Genomic DNA, 21,700 nt, shown 5'->3' on the forward strand with positions numbered 1-21,700 from the left:
TGTGATATGGTGCCATCCAGTGGTGTAGCTTGGCAGACTTTGAATGCAGCAACTAATCATTCTCAAATGATTTAGAGGTTAATTAATTGAGTCTAGAAGCCCAATCTGGAGTCAGTCTGATTTATGATTCATGAGCAGAAGATTTGTAAAGTATTTTTTAGAATTAGCCATATTTGAATGCAGCAACAAAATATTATATGACATTACATTTCATAACACTTTTCACAAAACATTAAGTGGATGCCACTACTACTACTACCATATACCTAAAATACAAAATCCATGTGTACGTGTGTGTAGAGTGCAAGTGTTAGCATGCGTATGTGTATGCGTGTGTCTGTGCCTGTGTGTGTGTCTCTTTACAGTCCCCGCTGTTCCATAAGGTGTATTTTTATCTGTGTTTAAAATCTGATTATACTGCTTGCATTAGTTACCTGATGTGGAATAGAGTTCAATGTAGCCATGGCTCTATGTAGTACTGTGCGCCTCCCATAGTCTGTTCTGGACTTGGGGACTGTGAAGAGACCTCTGGTGCCATGTCTTGTGGAGTATGCATGGGTGTCCGAGCTGTGTGCTAGTAGTTTAAACAGACAGCTCGGTGCATTCAACATGTTTATATTTCTTACAAAAACAAGTAGTGATGAAGTCAATCTCTCCTCTACTTTGAGCCATGAGAGATTGACAGGCATATTATTAATGTTAGCTCTCCATGTACAGTGGGGGAAAAAAGTATTTAGTCAGCCACCAATTGTGCAAGTTCTCCCACTTAAAAAGATGAGAGAGGCCTGTAATTTTCATCATAGGTACACGTCAACTATGACAGACAAAACGAGAAAAAAAAATCCAGAAAATCACATTGTAGGATTTTTAATGAATTTATTTGCAAATTATGGTGGAAAATTAGTATTTGGTCAATAACAAAAGTTTCTCAATACTTTGTTATATACCCTTTGTTGGCAATGACACAGGTCAAACGTTTTCTGTAAGTCTTCACAAGGTTTTCACACACTGTTGCTGGTATTTTGGCCCATTCCTCCATGCAGATCTCCTCTAGAGCAGTGATGTTTTGGGGCTGTCGCTGGGCAACACGGACTTTCAACTCCCTCCAAAGATTTTCTATGGGGTTGAGATCTGGAGACTGGCTAGGCCACTCCAGGACCTTGAAATGCTTCTTACGAAGCCACTCCTTCGTTGCGCGGGCGGTGTGTTTGCGATCATTGTCATGCTGAAAGATCCAGCCACGTTTCATCTTCAATGCCCTTGCTGATGGAAGGAGGTTTTCACTCAAAATCTCACGAAACATGGCCCCATTCATTATTTCCTTTACACGGATCAGTCGTCCTGGTCCCTTTGCAGAAAAACAGCCCCAAAGCATGATGTTTCCACCCCCATGCTTCGCAGTAGGTATGGTGTTCTTTGGATGCAACTCAGCATTCTTTGTCCTCCAAACACGACGAGTTGAGTTTTTACCAAAAAGTTATATTTTGGTTTCATCTGACCATATGACATTCTCCCAATCCTCTTCTGGATCATCCAAATGCACTCTAGCAAACTTCAGACGGGCCTGGACATGTACTGGCTTAAGCAGGGGGACACGTCTCGCACTGCAGGATTTGAGTCCCTGGCAGCGTAGTGTGTTATTGATGGTAGGCTTTGTTACTTTGGTCCCAGCTCTCTGCAGGTCATTCACTAGGTCCCCCCGTGTGGTTCTGGGATTTTTGCTCACCGTTCTTGTGATCATTTTGACCCCACGGGGTGAGATCTTGCGTGGAGCCCCAGATCGAGGGAGATTATCAGTGGTCTTGTATGTCTTCCATTTCCTAATAATTGCTCCCACAGTTGATTTCTTCAAACCAAGCTGCTTACCTATTGCAGATTCAGTCTTCCCAGCCTGGTGCAGGTCTACAATTTTGTTTCTGGTGTCCTTTGACAGCTCTTTGTTCTTGGCCATAGTGGAGTTTGGAGTGTGACTGTTTGAGGTTGTGGACAGGTGTCTTTTATACTGATAACAAGTTCAAACAGGTGCCATTAATACAGGCAACGAGTGGAGGACAGAGGAGCCTCTTAAAGAAGAAGTTACAGGTTTGTGAGAGCCAGAAATCTTGCTTGTTTGTAGGTGACCAAATACTTATTTTCCACCATAATTTGCAAATAAATTCATAAAAAATCCTACAATGTGATTTTCTGGAATTTTTTCTCTCTCAATTTGTCTGTCATAGTTGACGTGTACCTATGATGCAAATTACAGTTCTCTCTCATCTTTTTAAGTGGGAGAACTTGCACAATTGGTGGCTGACTAAATACTTTTTTTCCCCACTGTACATTTAAGGGCCAGCTGTCCTGCCCTGTTCTGAGCCCATTTGTGGCACTTGACCACACAACTGGACATTAGTCCAGGTATAGTTGAGTCATCTGCATACAGTGGCTTGCGAAAGTATTCACCCCCTTGGCAATTTTCCTATTTTGTTGCCTTACAACCTGGAATTAAAATGGATTTTTGGGGGGTTTGTATCATTTGATTTAGACAACATGCCTACAACTTTGAAGATGCAAAATATGTTTTATTGTGAAACAAAGAAGAAATAGGACCCAAAAAAAACAGACAACCCCCCCCCCAAAGTCAATACTTTGTAGAGCCACCTTTTGCAGCAATTACAGCTGCAAGTCTCTTGGGGTATGTCTCTATAAGCTTTGCACATCTAGCCACTGGGATTTTTGCCCATTCTTCAAGGCAAAACTGCTCCAGCTCCTTCAAGTTGGATGGGTTCTGCTGGTGTACAGCAATCTTTAAGTCATACCACAGATTCTCAATTGGATTGAGGTCTGGGCTTTGACTAGGCCATTCCTATACATTTAAATGTTTCCCCTTAAATCACTCAAGTGTTGCTTTAGCAGTATGCTTAGGGTCATTGTCCTGCTGGAAAGTGAACTTCCGTCCCAGTCTCAAATCTCTGGAAGACTGAAACAGGTTTCCCTCAAGAATTTCGCTGTATTTCGCGCCATCCATCATTCCTTCAGTTCTGTCCAGTTTTCCTGTCCCTGCCGATGAAAAACATCATGCTGTGGGGATGATGTTCTCGGGGTGATGAGAGGTGTTGGGTTTGCGCCAGACATTTTCCTTGATGGCCAAAAAGCTCAATTTTAGTATCATCTGACCAGAGTACCTTCTTCCATATGTTTGGGGAGTCTGCCACATGCCTTTTGGCGAACATCAAACGTGTTTGCTTATTTCTTTCTTTAAGCAATGGCTTTTTTTCTGGCCATTCTTCTGTAAAGCCCAGCTCTGTGGAGTGTACGGCTTAAAGTGGTCCTATGGACAGATACTCCAATCTCCGCTGTGGAGCTTAGCAGCTCCTTCAGGGTTATCTTTGGTCTCTTTGTTGCCTCTCTGATTAATGCCCTCCTTGCCTGGTCCGTGAGTTTTGGTGGGCGGCCCTCTCTTGGCAGGTTTGTTGTGGTGCCATATTCTTTAAATTTTTTTATAATGGATTTAATGGTGCTCTGTGGGATGTTCAAAGTTTCTGATATTTTTTTATAACCCAACCCTGATCTGTACTTCTCCACAACTTTGTCCCTGACCTGTTTGGAGAGCTCCTTGGTCTTCATGGTGCTGCTTGCTTGGTGGTGCCCCTTGCTTAGTGGTGTTGCAGACTCTGGGGCCTTTCAGAACAGGTGTATATATACTGAGATCATGTGACACTTAGATTGCACACAGGTGGACTTTATTTAACTAATTATGTGACTTCTGAAGGTAATTGGTTGCACCAGATCTTATTTAGGGGATTCATAGCAAAGGGGGTGTATACATATGCACGCACCACTTTTCCGTTATTTATAGTTTAGACGTTTTTGAAACAAGTAATTTTTTTCATTTCACTTCACCAATTTGGACTATTTTGTGTATGTCCATTACATGAAATCCAAATAAAAATACATTTAAATTACAGGTTGTAATGCAACAAAATAGGAAAATGCCAAGGGTGATGAATACTTTTGCAAGGCACTGTACATAGACACACTGGCTTTACTCATAGCCAGTGGCAGGTCATTAGTAAAGATTGAAAAAAGAAAGAGGCCTAGACAGCTGCCCTGGGGAATGCCTAATTATACCTGTATTATGTTAGAGACGCTTCCATTAAAGAACACTCTCTGTTAGACAAGTAACTCCTTATCCACAATATAGCAGGGGTGTACAGCCATAACACATACATTTTTCTATCAGCAGACTATGATCGATAATGTCAAAAGCCGCACTGAAGTCTAACAAAACAGCTCCCATAAAATGTATCTCAGCCAACCATCAGTAATTTGTGTAAGTGCTTTACATGTTGAATGCCTTTCCCTATACTGTAAGTGTGCTGAAAGTCTGTTGTCAATTTGTTTAATGTAAAATAGCATTGTATATGGTCAAACCATTTTTTCCCCTAAAGTTTACTAAGGGTTGGTAACAGGCTGATTGGTCAGCTATTTGAGCCAGTAAAGGGCGCTTTACTATTCTTAGGTAGCGGAATTACTTTTGCTTCCCTCCAGGCCTGAGGGCACACACTTTCTTGTAGGCTTAGATTGAAGATATGGCAAATAGGAGTGACAATATCGTCCGTTATGATCCTCAGTCATTTTCCTTCCAAGTTGTCAGACCCAGGTGGCTTGCCATTGTTGATAGACAACAATATATTTTTTTCACCTCTTCCACACTCACTTTACGGAATTCAAAATTACAATGCTTGTCTTTCATAATTTGGTCAGTTATAATTGGATGTGTAGGGTCGGCGTTTGTTGCTGGCATGTCATGCTTGCTAATGTAATCAGTCTAAAATACAAAATCTGTAGTTAATCTGATGAGGAGAATGATTGCCGATGATTTTGAGAAATAACATTACATATGCAAAGAATGAGTTGTTAATAGTTTCCTTGTTTTTTATATCAATGCCAAATTCAGTGTGGTTCATCTTAGGGACGTTCATCATAGCGATGACAAGTTTCACATTTACAGTGTTTTAAATGGACATGTGAAATCAGATTTTTGATTTGTCAATAACTCAGCCATCTTTTGACCAATCCCTTAGATTTTCTGAAACTAAGTAAAACAATGTATAATTTGGTCTTATGGTTCATGAGAAGAAGATTTGTAAAGTATTTATAGCATATTTTAGCATATTAGCATATGTGAATCTACTGGTATAGCATGGCCATCTTTGAATGGATCAACATTATTTTTTCAAACTCTTTAGGGACTATTGTGATGAATGCAAAGACCACATTTGGAGTGAATCTGACTTTTAGTCCATGAGAATAATATTTTCTATGATTATTTTAAGCATTAGTTACATAGTCAAAAAAGTTAATTGTATATTTAAGTGATAATGCCCGATAAGCCTGTGTTTGGAGGATATATTGGCATGGGTGTTGTTATATTGGCAAACCGTGCCAATATATCCTCCAAACACCGGCTTCGAGGGCATTATCACTTAAATAAGGATTGACATAAACTCTGCAAAAAAAGAAACGTCCTCTCACTGTCAACTGCATTTATTTTCAGCAAACTTAACATGTGTAAATATTTATAGAACATAACAACATTCAACAACTGAGACATAAACTGAACAAGTTCCACAGACATGTGACTATCAGAAATGTAATAATGTGTCCCTGAACAAAGGGGGGGAGGGTCAAAATCAAAAGTAACAGTCAGTATCTGGTGTGGCCAGCAGCTGCATTAAGTACTGCAGTGCATCTCCTCCTCATGGACTGCACCAGATTTGCCAGTTCTTGCTGTGAGATGTTACCCCACTCTTCCACCAAGGCACCTGCAAGTTCCCGGACATTTCTGGTGGGAATGGCCCTAGCCCTCACCCTCCGATCCAACAGGTCCCAGACGTGCTCAATGGGATTGAGATTTGGGCTCTTCGCTGGCCATGGCAGAACACTGACATTCCTGTCTTGCAGGAAATCACGCACAGAACGAGCAGTATGGCTTGTGGCATTGTCATGCTGGAGGGTCAGGTCAGGATGAGCCTGCAGGAAGGGTACCACATGAGGGAGGAGGATGTCTACCCTGTAACTCACAGCATTGAGATAAATGCGAATCCGACCATCACCCCAGGTGAGAAAAAACCGCGACTCTTCAGTGAAGAGCACTTTTTGCTAGTCCTGTCTGGTCCAGCGACGGTGGGTTTGTGCCCTTAGGCAATATTGTTGCCGGTGATGTCTGGTCAGGACCTGCCTTACAACAGGCCTACAAGCCCTCAGTCCAGCCTCTCTCAGCCTATTGCGGACAGTCTGAGCACTGATGGAGGGATTGTGCGTTCCTGGTGTAACTTGGGCAGTTGTTGTTGCCATCCTGTACCTGTCCCGCAGGTGTGATGTTCGGATGTACCGATCCTGTGCAGGTGTTGTTACACGTGGTCTGCCACTGCGAGGACGATCAGCTGTCCGTCCTGTCTCCCTGTAGCGCTGTCTTAGGCGTCTCACAGTACGGACATTGCAATTTATTGCCCTGGCCACATCTGCAGTCCTCATGCCTCCTTGCAGCATGCCTAAGGCACGTTCACGCAGATGAGCAGGGACCCTGGGCATCTTTCTTTTGGTGTTTTTCAGAGTCAGTAGAAAGGCCTCTTTAGTGTCCTAAGTTATCATAACTGTGACCTTAATTGTCTACCGTTTGTAAGGTGATTGTGTCTTAACGACCGATCCACAGGTGCATGTTCATTAATTGTTTATGGTTCATTGAACAAGCATGGGAAACAGTGTTTAAACCCTTTCCAATTAAGATCTGTGAAGTTATTTGGATTTTTACAAATTATCTTTGAAAGACAGTGTCCTGAAAAAGGGACGTTTCTTTTTTGCTGAGTTTATTTTCATTAAAAACATTATTTTGATTTATTTATTCATGCTATTTCATCCTTCCACAAGATAGGCGCTTGCAACGCCAGGGTTGTGGGTTCGATTCCCACAGGGGGCCAGTATGAAAAATGTATGCACTCACTAACTGTAAGTCGCTCTGGATAAGAGCGTCTGCTAAATGACTAAAATGTAAAATGTAATATAGTCCCGACACAAATCTAGGGTTGCTACCCAAGCCGGCTGGTCGTTCGTTCTATTGGTTCGGTTGCCAGAGACGCAACCCAGTCACTCAGTCTCTTTGTTCTGTATCTATGGACGCGACCCAGTCAACTTTCTTATCCCTTACTTGCTAGCTAGCCAACTACGGCTAACTTACAGCCACATTAAACGTAAAAAAAGAATAACAACAGTAGCTGCATTTGCATTTGTTTAAGCTGTTTTCTAGGGACATTTATTTGGATACATCTGTAACAATGAGCTAATGAGGCGCGATTTCGCCTGGCATAGAAAATGTGCTCTCTCGTCAGGACACTGTTGTTCAGAGGAGCTAGCCAACAACACAGCTAATACAATAACTTCAAACACTGAAGCTGTAAAGACTGCAAACTAACTGCACTTTGTTTCGTTTTACCTTTTTTCTATTAACATTTCTTTGTATATATCCATAAAAATTATGCCAGCTGATTCATGAATACGACTGGCTGAGAAACGCTGCCTGACTGTCTGTCTCGTCCAGACACCCGACCCCTACAAGTTCATTACTATGGGACAGCTGGAGATCGAATTTGAATATTGAAACAATGTTGCAAATGTCGGAGAGACAGACAGCAAGGTTTATATAAATCCCCGCTGTTGAAAACGAAATGTTATTCTTAAAGAAATGTGAGATAATGTCTAGATGCTAGTTTATAATTTTCCTGGCTGGGTTGATGAGACAGTGAATTGCGCAGTCAGATGGAACAGAGTAAATAGGTATTTTAATGTCATAGATTTAGCAGGTGGTAACTTGTGGAATAGACACCGGCTGAAATGCGCTTTTAACCAATCAGCATTCAGGATTAGACCCACCCGTTGTATAAAGTATTTTTTAAAGATATCAATGCCAAACTTAACATAGTACATAATGGTAATGTATTTGATGACCCCAAAAGGTTTCAAGTTGATAGGCCACTATGGAGTGGATTTACAAAGGATTTAAATGGACACGTAAAATCTGATTTCCTGATTTACCAATAACAGAGCCATCTTTTAACCAATCCCTTAGCTTTTCTCAAACTAAGTTAAGATATGTACCATGGGTCTACATACCGGATGTGGTCTTATTTTGACATTTTTCAAAGCTTTTCCAAAATTAACAAGATTGAGGAAAATCTATCCTGACGGACCTAATGGGTCCTTGAGTCAAATTTGTTCAGCATGAGGAAAGACACCTACAAGTCACTAGGTCAAACGGTGCAACGAATATGAGGGTTTAAGTGGCCAATCTGTGCCATTCCTTTTGACCAAGTTACTCATGGCATCTAGCTTCTGTGTGCCAAATTAGTAAAAACATTACCAATCTATGCTTGAGTTATTTAACCAAGTGAATAATTGTTTTTGTGAATGTATAAAATAACAATAGGAAGCAGCAGCGTGTATAGTTAAATATGTGTGTGTGCATGTGTGATGGTTTGTGTATGTATGTGTGGAGTCAACATGTGTGTGTGTATGTGTGTGTGCGCAAGAGTGACAGTGTAAGTGTGTGTGTGTGAATAGAGTTTGTGCTGCCGTGTCAATAACATGTCTCCAAAAATGTGCTATTGTGACCAGCAAGGTCACACCAGATCCAAGGCGATATTCAACGTTCGTCCAGGTCCGCTGGACGTCGGTGAGCGCTATTGCCATCAAGTAGGCTCGCGGCTTGCTAGGGCGTCGTGGACGGGGATGGTAGATGGGCATAAGCTCCAGCTCCGAGAATCGCGGGTTCAATCCCAGAGCTAGGCACTCGTTTTCTTAACCCTTACTTTAACCATTCGGAGTTAATGCCGAAACTTAACCATTGACTTCTTTCTGTTTTAACCCTATCCCAAACCTTACCTTAACTATTCGGAATTAATGCCTAAACTTAACTGTCAAAATTCAACGTTTATGGACAAACGTCGAATACTGCAGTCAGACCGTGTGATCTTGTTGATTGTGAAGAACCTTCCATGTGTATTCACTTTCCATGCGTATTAGCGCGAGGGAAATAATTTTATTCAGGAAGAGAGTGAGACGTAGCCTTTAATTGATGAAGACAACTGTAATGAGTTGGTGAAGCCACACACACACACACACACACACACACACACACACACACACACAGAGAAAACTGTATTGAGTTGGTGAAGCCACACACACACTGACCTGTGTGTGTCCTCCGGTGTGCTTTTAGATGGGAGCTCTTGGTGTAGACCTTATTGCAGCCCTCAAAGTCACACCTGTGGATGCGTCTCTTCTTGGAGTCTGGCGACTCTGACCTCTGGGGGTGCCGTATGCTCTCAATACTGAATGGTGACATGGAACTGCAACAGGAGAGGAAGAGGTGGCTCATTAGAATTTAGCATTCTTAGCATTTTCAGCATCCGTCATTTACATTATTAGTTTGGATATCAACAACTGTATTTTTAATGAGCAAAACCCAACATGAGACTGTGTATGCATTGACTACTATAATTCCATCAATGGTGTCATTCATGTATATTAAGATTTCTTCTAATACATTTAGGAGTATATACTCAACCTATGGTGGAGAATGTGGACTCAAACATCTTTTGAAGTATGAAAATCACTAAAAATCATATTTAGATTTTTCTTCTTCGTCTTGTAGGCTTCATCATTTATACTACAAAAGCTTTGTACTTCTTATGTAATGTAATTATGTAACGTATTACACATTTCAACATCACCCAAGCTCCAAGTCATTCACTGGAAATACTAGGAAATACACTCAAGATCTCACAACATGTTATGACATGTTCATTCTGAGATATTGTGAAAGCATTCAAATGGCCTTTAGATGGTGCTCTAGCACCTAGGTAGAAACCCCTACAAGGCACAGGAAACTGGATGAGGTAAAACGGTTATTTTTTCCATTCCCATAGATTTATCCATCATCGGAAGACAATGTCATAATTATTTTCTCCATGCAGTTCAATAAACATAATGACTGTTGAGTTGTTTATATTGTATCAATAGAATTGACCATGACATTTCAAATTAGTAGTACAACGGGGGAGGGGGGGATGCAGGAAAATGAGGAGCAGCCAATGTCTATTTGGGGGCTAGGAAAAGGAAGGAGAAAAGGAACAAAAAGAGCAGTCTTGGTGGGGTCTGGTTTTTCTGGAGAGGTGGAAAGGAGAAGAGGTTATGGGGTGCAGACAGAAGAGAGAGGGGAGGAGAGAGAGGGGAGCAGCGGTCGTGGCCAGACAGGTACTCCAGTGAAATGAGAAGAGGTTATGGGGTGCAGACAGAAGAGAGAGGGGAGGAGAGAGAGGGGAGCAGCAGTCGTGGCCAGACAGGCACTCCAGTGAACTGTCTCAACCACCCGCAGCCCACTTCCTGTCTCGCTGATCCACCCACACACACACACACACACACACACAGGGATCACCTGTTGCTCTTGGCTAGCTGCCACGCTGGGGCCGTGGGGCTGAACAGGAAATGAGCGCATGGGTCAGATATGAGACTGAACTTCAGCTCCCCTCTCTCTCGCTCTACACCTTTCTTTCTCATTCTCTCTCTCAACCACAGTAGCTCAAACTAACTTCCCCTCTCTCTATTTCTCACGTTAGTTCTTCCCCCTCTCTCTTTCTCCCCCAAATGTACACTTCTTATGAGCAAAGAGGAAACTCAGTGTACCACACAACAGGACAACTATTGGCACAATTAAGGTCGAAACTATTGGCAAACATACTGTACAATACAGTGGCTTGCGAAAGTATTCACCCCCCTTGGCATGTTTCCTATTTTGTTGCCTTACAACCAAAATTGATTTTGGGGGGATTTGTATCATTTGATTTACACAACATGCCTACCACTTTGAAGATGCAAAACATGTTTTATTGTGAAACAAACAAGAAATAAGACAAAAAAACAGAAAACTTGAGCATGCATAACTATTCACTCCGCCATACTTTGTAGAGCCACCTTTTGCAGCAATTACAGCTGCAAGTATCTTGGGGTATGTCTCTATAAGCTTGGCACATCTAGCCACTGGGATTTTTGCCCATTCTTCAAGGCAAAACTGCTCCAGCTCCTTCAAGTTGGATGGGTTCCGCTGGTGTACAGCAATCTTTAAGTCATACCACAGATTCTCAATTGGATTGAGATCTGGGCTTTGACTAGGCCATTCCAAGACATTTAAATGTTACCCCTTAAACCACTCAAGTGTTGCTTTAGCAGTATGCTTAGGGTCATTGTCCTGCTGGAAGGTGAACCTCCGTCCCAGTCTCAAATCTCTGGAAGACTGAAACAGGTTTCCCTCAAGAATTTCGCTGTATTTAGCGCCATCCATCATTCCTTCAATTCTGTCCAGTTTTCCTGTCCCTGCCGATGAAAAACATCCCCACAGCATGATCCTGTGTTCTCGGGGTGATGAGAGGTGTTGGGTTTGCACCAGACATAGCATTTTCCAGGATGGCCAAAAAGCTCAATTTTAGTCACATCTGACCAGAGTACCTTCTTCCATATGTTTGGGGAGTCTCCCACATGCCTTTTGGCGAACACCAAACGTGTTTGCTTATTTTTTTCTTTAAGCAATGGCTTTTTTCTGGCCACTCTTCTATAAAGTCCAGCTCTGTGGAGTTTACGGCTTAAAGTTGTCCTATGGACAGATACTCCAATCTCCGCCGTGGAGCTTTGCAGCTCCTTCAGGGTTATCTTTGGTCTCTTTGTTGCCTCTCTGATTAATGCCCTCCTTGCCTGGTCTGTGAGTTTTAGTGGGCGGGTCTCTCTTGGCAGGTTTGTTGTGGTGCCACATTCTTTCCATGTTTTAATAATGGATTTAATGCTGCTCCGTGGGATGTTCAAAGTTCCGGATATTATTTTATAACCCAACCCTGATCTGTACTTCTCCACAACTTTGTCCATGACCTGTTTGGAGAGCTCCTTGGTCTTCATGGTGCCGCTTGCTTGGTGGTGCCCCTTGCTTAGTCGTGTTGCAGACTCTGGGGCCTTTCAGAACAGGTGTATATATACTGAGATCCTGTGACACTTATATTGCACACGGGTGGACTTTATTTAACTAATTATGTGATTTCTGAAGGTAATTGGTTGCACCAGATCTTATTTAGGGGCTTCATAGCAAAGGGTGTGAACACATATTCACGCACCACTTTTCCATTATTTATCTTTTAGAATTTTTGGAAACTTGTTATTATTTTCATTTCACTTCACCAATTTGGACTATTTATTTTGTTTATGTCCATTACATGAAATCAAAATCCATTTAAATTACAGGTTGTAATGCAACAAAACGCAAAGGGGGATGAATACTTTTGCAAGGGACTGTATATAAACTGTACAGTATATAAACATAGTCAACATATACTCAGCCGAAACTGATTAACCTACTCAAAATGTACTGTATACTGAGTATACTAAACATTAAGAAAGCCTGCTCCTTCCATGACATAGACTGACCAGGTGAATCCAGGTGAAAGCTATGATCCCTTATTGATGTCACTTGTTAAATCCACTTCAATCAGTGTAGATGAAGGGGAGGAGACAGATTAAATCATTATTTTTAAGCACTGAGACAATTAAGTCATGGATTGTGTATGTGTGCCATTCAGAGGGCGAATGGGCAAGACAATATATTTATGTGCCTTTGAATGGGGTATGGCAGTAGGTGCCAGGTGCACTGGTCTGTGTCAAAAACTGCAACGCTGCTGTATCAAGTTTCCCGTGTGTATCAAGAATGGTCCACCACCCAAAGGACATCCAGCCAACTTGACACAACTGTGGGAAGCATTGGAGTTAACATGGGCCAGCATCACTGTGGAACGCTTTTGACACTGTAGAGTCAATGCCCCGACAAATTGAGGCTGTTCAGAGGGCAAAAGGGAGGGGTGCAACTCAATATTAGGAAGGTGTTCCAAGTGTTTTGTATACTCAGTGTATATGAGCTACCTAAAGGAAAAGTGAGAAGCCTACTGTAAAATGACAGCAACTAACACATCCAGAAAATATACCTGAGTGGGGAAAGGGAATGGTGATCTAGGATTGAGAGGTAAGAAGAGAAGCGAAGAGGATTTACAGTGCAAACACTGAGCTCAGAGACATCCAGCAGGAGAGTGGAGGAGGATGTGTACTTCTTCCCAAAGTGACTCCATGATTATGATATAATTTAGGACACTATGAATCAGACAGACTTAAAAACAAAGGATGAAGGTTTCAGGTTGATCGTAATTTTGTTTAGATTACAGATTTTGTGGTGGCTTTCGTAGCCCTACTGCTGCTGCTACTTCCTTCAATTATTACTGTTACTGTTACTTTTAGTCTTGTATTACAGGGTTTTTTTCAATCGCTTTGGTGCAATTTTCACAAGTATGTGGTACATTTTCACAACTCTTAGTACAAAACTCAAAAACAGATCAACAAGGCAGTTGTTTCAAAACTCTAAGCACATTTTCAATTGACTAAGTATAACACACACAATCATACACTTTTTCACCAAACTTAATCAGTGTTTCATCTAGAAATACATGTTTCACATTGCTATTGTTCATATAAAGTAATTGCCTTTCACAATGCATTGCTCACATTACTTTTGATATGATTCTCTTCTAATTTGTTAAAATACATTTTACTATTACTTAACCAGACATCTCTTAATTGATTATCACTTAACCATTTGGTAAACCTATAGATTTTAAACTAGTTTGTCTACTACAGATTTTGGGAATTACATCATGAACATGTATGTAAAGTAGAAACATATAAAGTATGATATATACTGTAATTAAGCAATAAGGCACAAGAGGCAGTGCTGTATCGCATCTGGCCAGTTAACCCATTTACCTGTGACTGTATTCATGATACAGAACTGCCTCGCGTGCCTTATTGCTTTTATAAAACAGTTACCAACATATTAAAATAACAATGAATTACATATTTTCATTAAAACGTTATTTTGATAATTTCATACAATTTCATTCTTCCACCAAAATATATAGTCTGGACAAATATTTTGGTCCTCTGTAGCTCAATTGGTAGAGCATGGCGCTTGTAACGCCAGGGTAGTGGGTTCGATCCCCGGGACCACCCATACGTAAAAATGTATGCGCACATGACTGTAAGTCGCTTTGGATAAAAGCGTCTGCTAAATGGCATATTAATATTATTATATTACAGACACGACCCACAAAGTTGCTATGCAAAAATACTGGTCTTTCTAAACAAAATGGTTGATATGCAGCCTGGATAACGTTCTTGTCACTTGCTAGCTAGCTAGCCAACTTCAGCTCTCAGTCACATCAAACATTGAATCTGGAATGACAGTACACTAGCTGCATTTTCGTTTGTTTGAGCTTTTCTTCTGTTGGTATTTTCTTGGATATGTCCATGATAATGACGTTGATGCATGATTTCGACTGGCTCAGAAAAAGTTGTCTCGTCTTGTCTGGGCACTGTTCACTCAGAGGTCGAAATTCTAAAGTGAAACAGTGTTTCTGAGGTCGGACAGACAGACAGCGAGGCTTATATTAACCATGCTGTACCAAACTAAATGCTAGGCTGGAAGCAAGGGTAAATCATGAGATGATTCGGACAGCAACATGAACATGATATTCTTATGGAGGCGCAGTGATCATTTTCAGAAGGAACTGTTAGCAGGTGTGTCTGTGACGGCCAACACAGCACGGCTTGGAACGCTGCTCGTCCAATCAGCATCCATTATTAACACTGAGTCCACACATTTTCGAATGTGACCCCAGTGGGAATCGAACCCACAACTCTGGTGTTGCTAGTGCCATACAAACTGAGTCACATACAGGACAGGTACATACAATACTGTATAATACAATACATGATGATTACAATACAGTTGGAAGATGTATGATTGCCATCTCCATTATCCCCATCCCACCCTCCTTCACATCATGGATGAGGCATGCAGTGACATCAATCCAGAACTACTGTATGTCAGGCCTGGATTCGCCTTGCCAAAAGGTTTTTCCCCAAGTGCATGAACAATAAGGATATTTACTGCGGGGACTGTGAAGAGACACACACACAGGCACAAACACACGCATACACATACACATGATAACACACGCACTCTACACACACGTACACATGGATTTTGTATTGTAGATACAGTTGAAGTCGGAAGTTTACATACACTTAGGTTGGAGTCATTAAAACTCGTTTTTCAACCACTCCACAAATGTCTTGATAACAAACTATAGTTTTGGCAAGTCGGTTAGGACATCTACTTTGTGCATGACAGAAGTAATTTTTCCAACAATTGTTTACAGACAGATTATTTCACTTATAATTCACTGTATCACAATTCCAGTGGGTCAGAAGTTTACATACACTAAGTTGACTGTGCCTTTAACAGCTTGGAAAAATCCAGAAAATGATGTCATGGCTTTAGAAGCTTCTGATAGGCTAATTTACATCATTTGAGTCAATTGGAGGTGTACCTGTGGATGTATTTCAAGGCCTACCTTCAAACTCAGTGCCTCTTTGCTTGACATCATGGGAAAATCAAAAGAAATCAGCCAAGACCTCAGAAAACATTTGAAGACCTCCACAAGTCTGGTTCATCCTTTGAAGCAATTTCCAAACGCCTGAATGTACCACGTTCATCTGTACAAACAATAGTACGCAAGTATAAACACCATGGGACCACGCAGCCGTCATACCGGTCAGGAAGGAGACGCGTTCTGTCTCCTAGAGATGAACGTACTTTGGTGCGAAAAGTGCAAATCAATCCCAGAACAACAGCAAAGGACCTTGTGAAGATGCAGGAGGAAACGGGTACAAAAGTATCTATATCCACAGTAAAACGAGTCCTATATCGACATAACCTGAAAGGCCGCTCAGCAAGGAAGAAGCCACTGCTCCAAAACCGCCCAAAAAAAGTCAGACTACGGTTTGCACATGGGGACAAAGATCGTACTTTTTGGAGAAATGTCCTCTGGTCTGATGAAACAAAACTGTTTGGCCATAATGACCATTGTTATGTTTGGAGGAAAAAGGGGGTTGCTTGCAAGCCGAAGAACACCATCCCAACCGTGAAGCACGGGGGTGGCAGCATCATGCTGTGGGGGTGCTTTGCTGCAGGAGGGACTGGTGCACTTCACAAAATAGACGGCATCATGAGGAAGGAAAATTATGTGGATATATTGAAGCAACATCTCAAGACATCAGTCAGGAAGTTAAAGCTTGGTTGCAAATGGGTCTTCCAAATGGACAATGACCCCAATCATACTTCCGAAGTCGTGGCAAAATGGCTTAAGGACAACAAAGTCAAGGTATTGGAGTGGCCATCAGAAAGCCCTGACCTCAATCCTATAGAAAATGTGTGGGCAGAACTGAAAAAGCGTGTGCGAGCAAGGAGGCCTACAAACCTGACTCAGTTACACCATCGCTGTCAGGAGGAATGGGCCAGAATTCACCCAATTTATTGTGGGAAGCTTGTGGAAGGCTACCCGAAACGTTTCACCCAAGTTAAACAATTTAAAGGCAGTGCTACCAAATACTAATTGAGTGTATGTAAACTTCTGACCCACTGGGAATGTGATGAAAGAAATAAAAGCTGAAAGAAATCATTCTCTCTACTATTATTCTGACATTTCACATTCTTAAAATAAAGTGGTGATCCTAACTCACCTAAGACAGGGAATTTTTACTAGGATTAAATGTCAGGAATTGTGAAAAACAGTTTAAATGTACTTGGCTAAGGTGTATGTAAACTTCTGAATGTGGTAGTAGAGTAGTGGGCTGAGGGCACACACTTAATGTGTTATGAAAAGTGTTTTGAAATGGAATGTCTTGTAATATCTGTAATTCTATATAACTGCCTTAATATTGCAGGGCCCCAGGAAGAATAGCTTCTGCCTTGGCAGCAGCTGAAGGGGATCCTTAATAAATACAAATACAAAATACTGTGATGTCGATGAGAACCTATGGCTAAATGCACAAGACAGGCTTGATACAAACTAGTGCCTGCTAAACGTTATGTTTCTTTCATTTCTTTCATTTGATTACAGTACACTTATGTTGTAACTATATCTGAAGAATACATATATTTTTTTCGGAGTGGCTCATAATCCGTGACCAGATGCTTTATTTCTGAGGCTCCATATCCATGAATGCGCAAATTCTCACAGAATTTGGGACTAAACTAATTTTCTCATGCCAAAACCGGATTAGATACATAGCTAGTTAAATCAGAGTTAAAAGCCAAAAAGATTATATTCCTAATGTCACTAAGCAAAAAACAAACAACCAAAACAGCAATAGCCAATAGAATGTCAAAACATGATTTTGTCATGAGTTCAGTTCCATTTGCTTGATTTTGCGGACCCACGACTATGGTGTATAGTCATTAGCTAGCTAGCTAACGTTAGCATGCTAGTGACGCTAGTGTTAGCTAGCCATAGTTAGCTACCTAGCTAGCAAGCTTTAGTCTAGTCCAACGGAAACCGATGCAAGCCTGTTGGCTACGTGGCGTGTTGCTAGTGGTGACAATGAGGCTAGCTGAGTTAGCTAGCAAGGTATACCAGTTATCAAAGAGGATGCTAGCTAGCTTTACATGCATGGCAGTACCAGTGTTGTCAAAGATAGTAGACTGTCTCTGGTAATGTCAACATTACAACCAGGACGGACTGTCAAATGGGACACAAAAACGCTGGCACATACACAGATGCAGCTCTCGTGCAATGCAATGATAGTTAATAACAGTCAGTACACATAAATTCACATAGCTAGGAGCGTTTATGTTGTAAAGTAACTAGCTGTGTCTCGAAATGAGAAATGGGAAACCAGGAGAAATGGAAATACAGCATACTTTGTGATATCAAATGCCTTCTTACACTTTAAGATAGGGGATGCAACCACGCTCACATGAAACCATTCATGAAGACAAATGATCTGAAATATGTAGGCCTCTAGTATAAAAAATAAAGATTATTACAGATACCCCAAAATAGATTGAATGGGCTTATCATTTGTATTCGTATTTGTATTTATTATGGATCCTTATTAGCTGCTGCCTTCTTGGCAGCAGCTACTCTTCCTGGGATCCAGCATAATTAAAGCAGTTATACAATTTTAAAACATTACAATACATTTCACAACAGATTTCACAACACATTAAGTGTGTGCCCTCAGGCCACTACTCTACTACCGTATATCTACAACACAAATGTAATGTGTACATGTTTGTAGAGTGTGTATGTTATTGTGTGTGTCTATGCACGTGTCTGTGTCTCTTTAATCTGATTCTACTGCTTGCATTAGTTAAGTGATGTGGAATAGAGTTCCATGTAGTCATGGCTCTATGTAGTACTGTGCGCCTCCCATAGTCTGTTCTGGACTTGGGGACTGTGAAGAGACCTCTGGTGGCATGTCTTGTGGGGTATACATGGGTGTCCGAGCTGTGTGCTAGTACTTTAAACAGACAGCTTGGTGCATTCAACATGTCAATACTTCTCACAAATACAAGTAGTGATGAAGTCAATCTCTCCTCTACTTTGAGCCAGTAGAGATTTACATGCATATTATTATTATTGTTAGCTCTCTGTGTACATCCAAGGGCCAGCCGTGCTGCCCTGTTCTGAGCCAATTGCAATTTTCCTGAGTCCCTCTTTGTGGCACCTGACCACATGACTGGACAGTAGTCCAGGAGTGACAAAACAAGGGTCTGTAGGACCTGCCTTGATGATAGCTTTGTTAAGAAGGCAGAGCCGCACTTTATTATGAGCAGACATCTCCCCATCTTAGCTACTGTTGTTTCAATATGTTTCATCCATGACAGTTTAGTCATTCACACAGTACTGATGAAAAATGAAGTGCATTTGGGTATAGGCTTAGCCCCCTCAGTTCAAACTTTAGCCCCCTCAGTTTTATTTTAATGACCCTATATAAAAATAGAAAAAAGTTTAAATGATCGAGTGACAGGTTGGTGCAAAACAAATGTATCTCCGCTGCGCTGTGTCAGCACAATGGATAGGGCACGCTGCGGTGTGTGTAGGGGGGCTATGGAAAGTCACTGGGCGGTTAGGTTTGACTCCTTTGGGTTTCCTTAAAAAGTGGGAAAAACACTTCTCATCTCTGTGGTAGGCTAAGTGAATAACGTGATATACCTGTAATATTTGATTTTGATTTAAAAGGTTCAAGTTTACCGTTAAAGCTGCTTTACTCTTAGCTAGCTAGCTGTAAAAAGCGTTCATGTTTTTAGCCTCAGCCTATTTAGCTAGCTCGAACCAGCTTATCTGTCATGATGGATATCAGAAATTGGCTTTGCCAAAGTACCCAAACAAAGGAGAGCGATGAGCAGCAGCAGCAGCAGCAGCAGCATCAAACCACTGAGGCCGCCGCCCAACAGCGATGATGCTGCCGAGCTCCAGCTAGTTTCGTGTGCAGAGCCTACCCACCCTTCTACAAGCGCCGCCAGAATAATGGCTCCACAGCAGCCTCCACCTCCGACTGTTCCTGATGATCTTGGAATAGCGGTGCCAGCCCAGGTTAGACTAGAATCCTACCCAAGCCATAGGTTTTCTGTTTAAAAACGTTCATTTAATAGCAACTGGTTCATAGGAAGAGAGTGGTTGGATTTTGTTTCCCATATCGAAAGTTCTGTGTTGGGTCCAGTGCTAACGCAGACAAGGCCTTCACCCAAAAGCAACGGATCTTTACACTGGAGTCAAAGTGGTTCACAGTGCGTTGGAGTGCATCGAGAAGCTGAGCTGTGACATCGAGTTTGAAGCCATTTGGGCACAGTGCAGTTCCAGTGGCACTGACGCACCACCACCACCAGCTCCAAGCAAACAACGACGTTATGTAAGTACAAATCTCCAGCAATACGTGTTGGACAGTACAGTAGGCCAGCAGGAGAACAGACTAAGTGTAAATGACTGTTCTTCAGCACGTTGGATGCTTTCATTGGTGAAATTTCAGGACGATTGGTGAGGCCCTGTGTGCCCTTGACCCAGAGAGCTATGACTTTCAAGATGTGAAGAAGGTGATACCACTGCTGGATCTAAGCAAAACAGATTTGGTGGAAGCTGAGTTTAGTGTCACTCGCACATTTATTGTGGTATAGCGTAATTATGTAAGCAGAATTCTATACAATTCCAATGCAAGAAGAAGAAGAAAAAAAAAGACATTTTGCCCCCTGGCCGATTTCAACTGCCCACTTAGTCACTTTATCCTGGCGCCGGGTCTGGGTATATGAGGACATCTAGTGGTCGCCGGGTTTTTCATCCTCAGTCGCTAACTATCATAAATGTGTATCCCCAGTTTTCAAGCTTGATGTTGGGTGAATCCCCTTTCCTATGCAAAAAAACACAACTAGATTTGTATTTGACACAAGTATTTACTTTGAAACATGTACAGTGGGGAAAAAAAGTATTTAGTCAGCCACCAATTGTGCAAATTCTCCCACTTAAAAAGATGAGAGAGGCCTGTAATTTTCATCATAGGTACACGTCAACTATGACAGACAAAATGAGAAAAAGAAATCCAGAAAATCACATTGTAGGATTTTTAATGAATTTATTTGCAAATTATGGTAGAAAATAAGTATTTGGTCAATAACAAAAGTTTCTCAATACTTTGTTATATACCCTTTGTTGGCAATGACACAGGTCAAACGTTTTCTGTAAGTCTTCACAAGGTTTTCACACACTGTTGCTGGTATTTTGGCCCATTCCTCCATGCAGATCTCCTCTAGAGCAGTGATGTTTTGGGGCTGTCGCTGGGCAACATGGACTTTCAACTCCCTCCAAAGATTTTCTATGGGGTTGAGATCTGGAGACTGGCTAGTCCACTCCAGGACCTTGAAATGCTTCTTACGAAGCCACTCCTTCGTTGTGGTGTGTTTGGGATCATTGTCATGCTGAAAGACCCAGCCACGTTTCATCTTCAATGCCCTTGGAGGTTTTCACTTAAGGAGGTTTTCACTCAAAATCTCACGATACATGGCCCCATTCATTCTTTCCTTTACACGGATCAGTCGTCCTGGTCCCTTTGCAGAAAAACAGCCCCAAAGCATGATGTTTCCACCCCCATGCTTCACAGTAGGTATGGTGTTCTTTGGATGCAACTCAGCATTCTTTGTCCTCCAAACACAACGAGTTGATTTTTTACCAAAAAGTTCTATTTTGGTTTCATCTGACCATATGACATTCTCCCAATCCTCTTCTGGATCATCCAAATGCACTTTAGCAAACTTCAGACGGGCCTGGACATGTACTACCTTAAGCAGGGGGACACGTCTGTCACTGCAGGATTTGAGTCCCTGGCGGCGTAGTGTGTTACTGATGGTAGGCTTTGTTACTTTGGTCCCAGCTCTCTGCAGGTCATTCACTAGGTCCCCCCGTGTGGTTCTGGGATTTTTGATCACTGTTCTTGTGAACATTTTGACCCGACGGGGTGAGATCTTAAGTGGAGCCCCAGATCGAGGGAGATTATCAGTGGTCTTGTATGTCTTCCATTTCCTAATAATTGCTCCCACAGTTGATTTCTTCAAACCAAACTGCTTACCTATTGCAGATTCAGTCTTCCCAGCCTGGTGCAGGTCTACAATTTTGTTTCTGGTGTCCTTTGACAGCTCTTTGGTCTTGGCCATAGTGGAGTTTGGAGTGTGACTGTTTGAGGTTGT

The 21,700-nt window shown here is 41.8% G+C and overlaps 1 protein-coding gene across 1 annotated transcript in view; it reads right to left on the reverse strand.

Annotated features, from left to right (window-relative positions):
* klf12b (Kruppel-like factor 12b) overlaps positions 1–21,700 on the reverse strand; it is a 201,524-nt gene that overhangs the window by 7,453 nt on the left and 172,371 nt on the right. Inside the window, exon 5 of the mRNA XM_041844004.2 lies at positions 9,229–9,386. Within this exon, the coding sequence (XP_041699938.2) occupies positions 9,229–9,386 (158 nt within the window). The remainder of the gene's footprint in view (positions 1–9,228; positions 9,387–21,700) is intronic.

Source organism: Coregonus clupeaformis, chromosome 23 (genome assembly GCF_020615455.1).
Source record: "Coregonus clupeaformis isolate EN_2021a chromosome 23, ASM2061545v1, whole genome shotgun sequence".
Classification (NCBI taxonomy): Eukaryota; Metazoa; Chordata; class Actinopteri; order Salmoniformes; family Salmonidae; genus Coregonus; species Coregonus clupeaformis.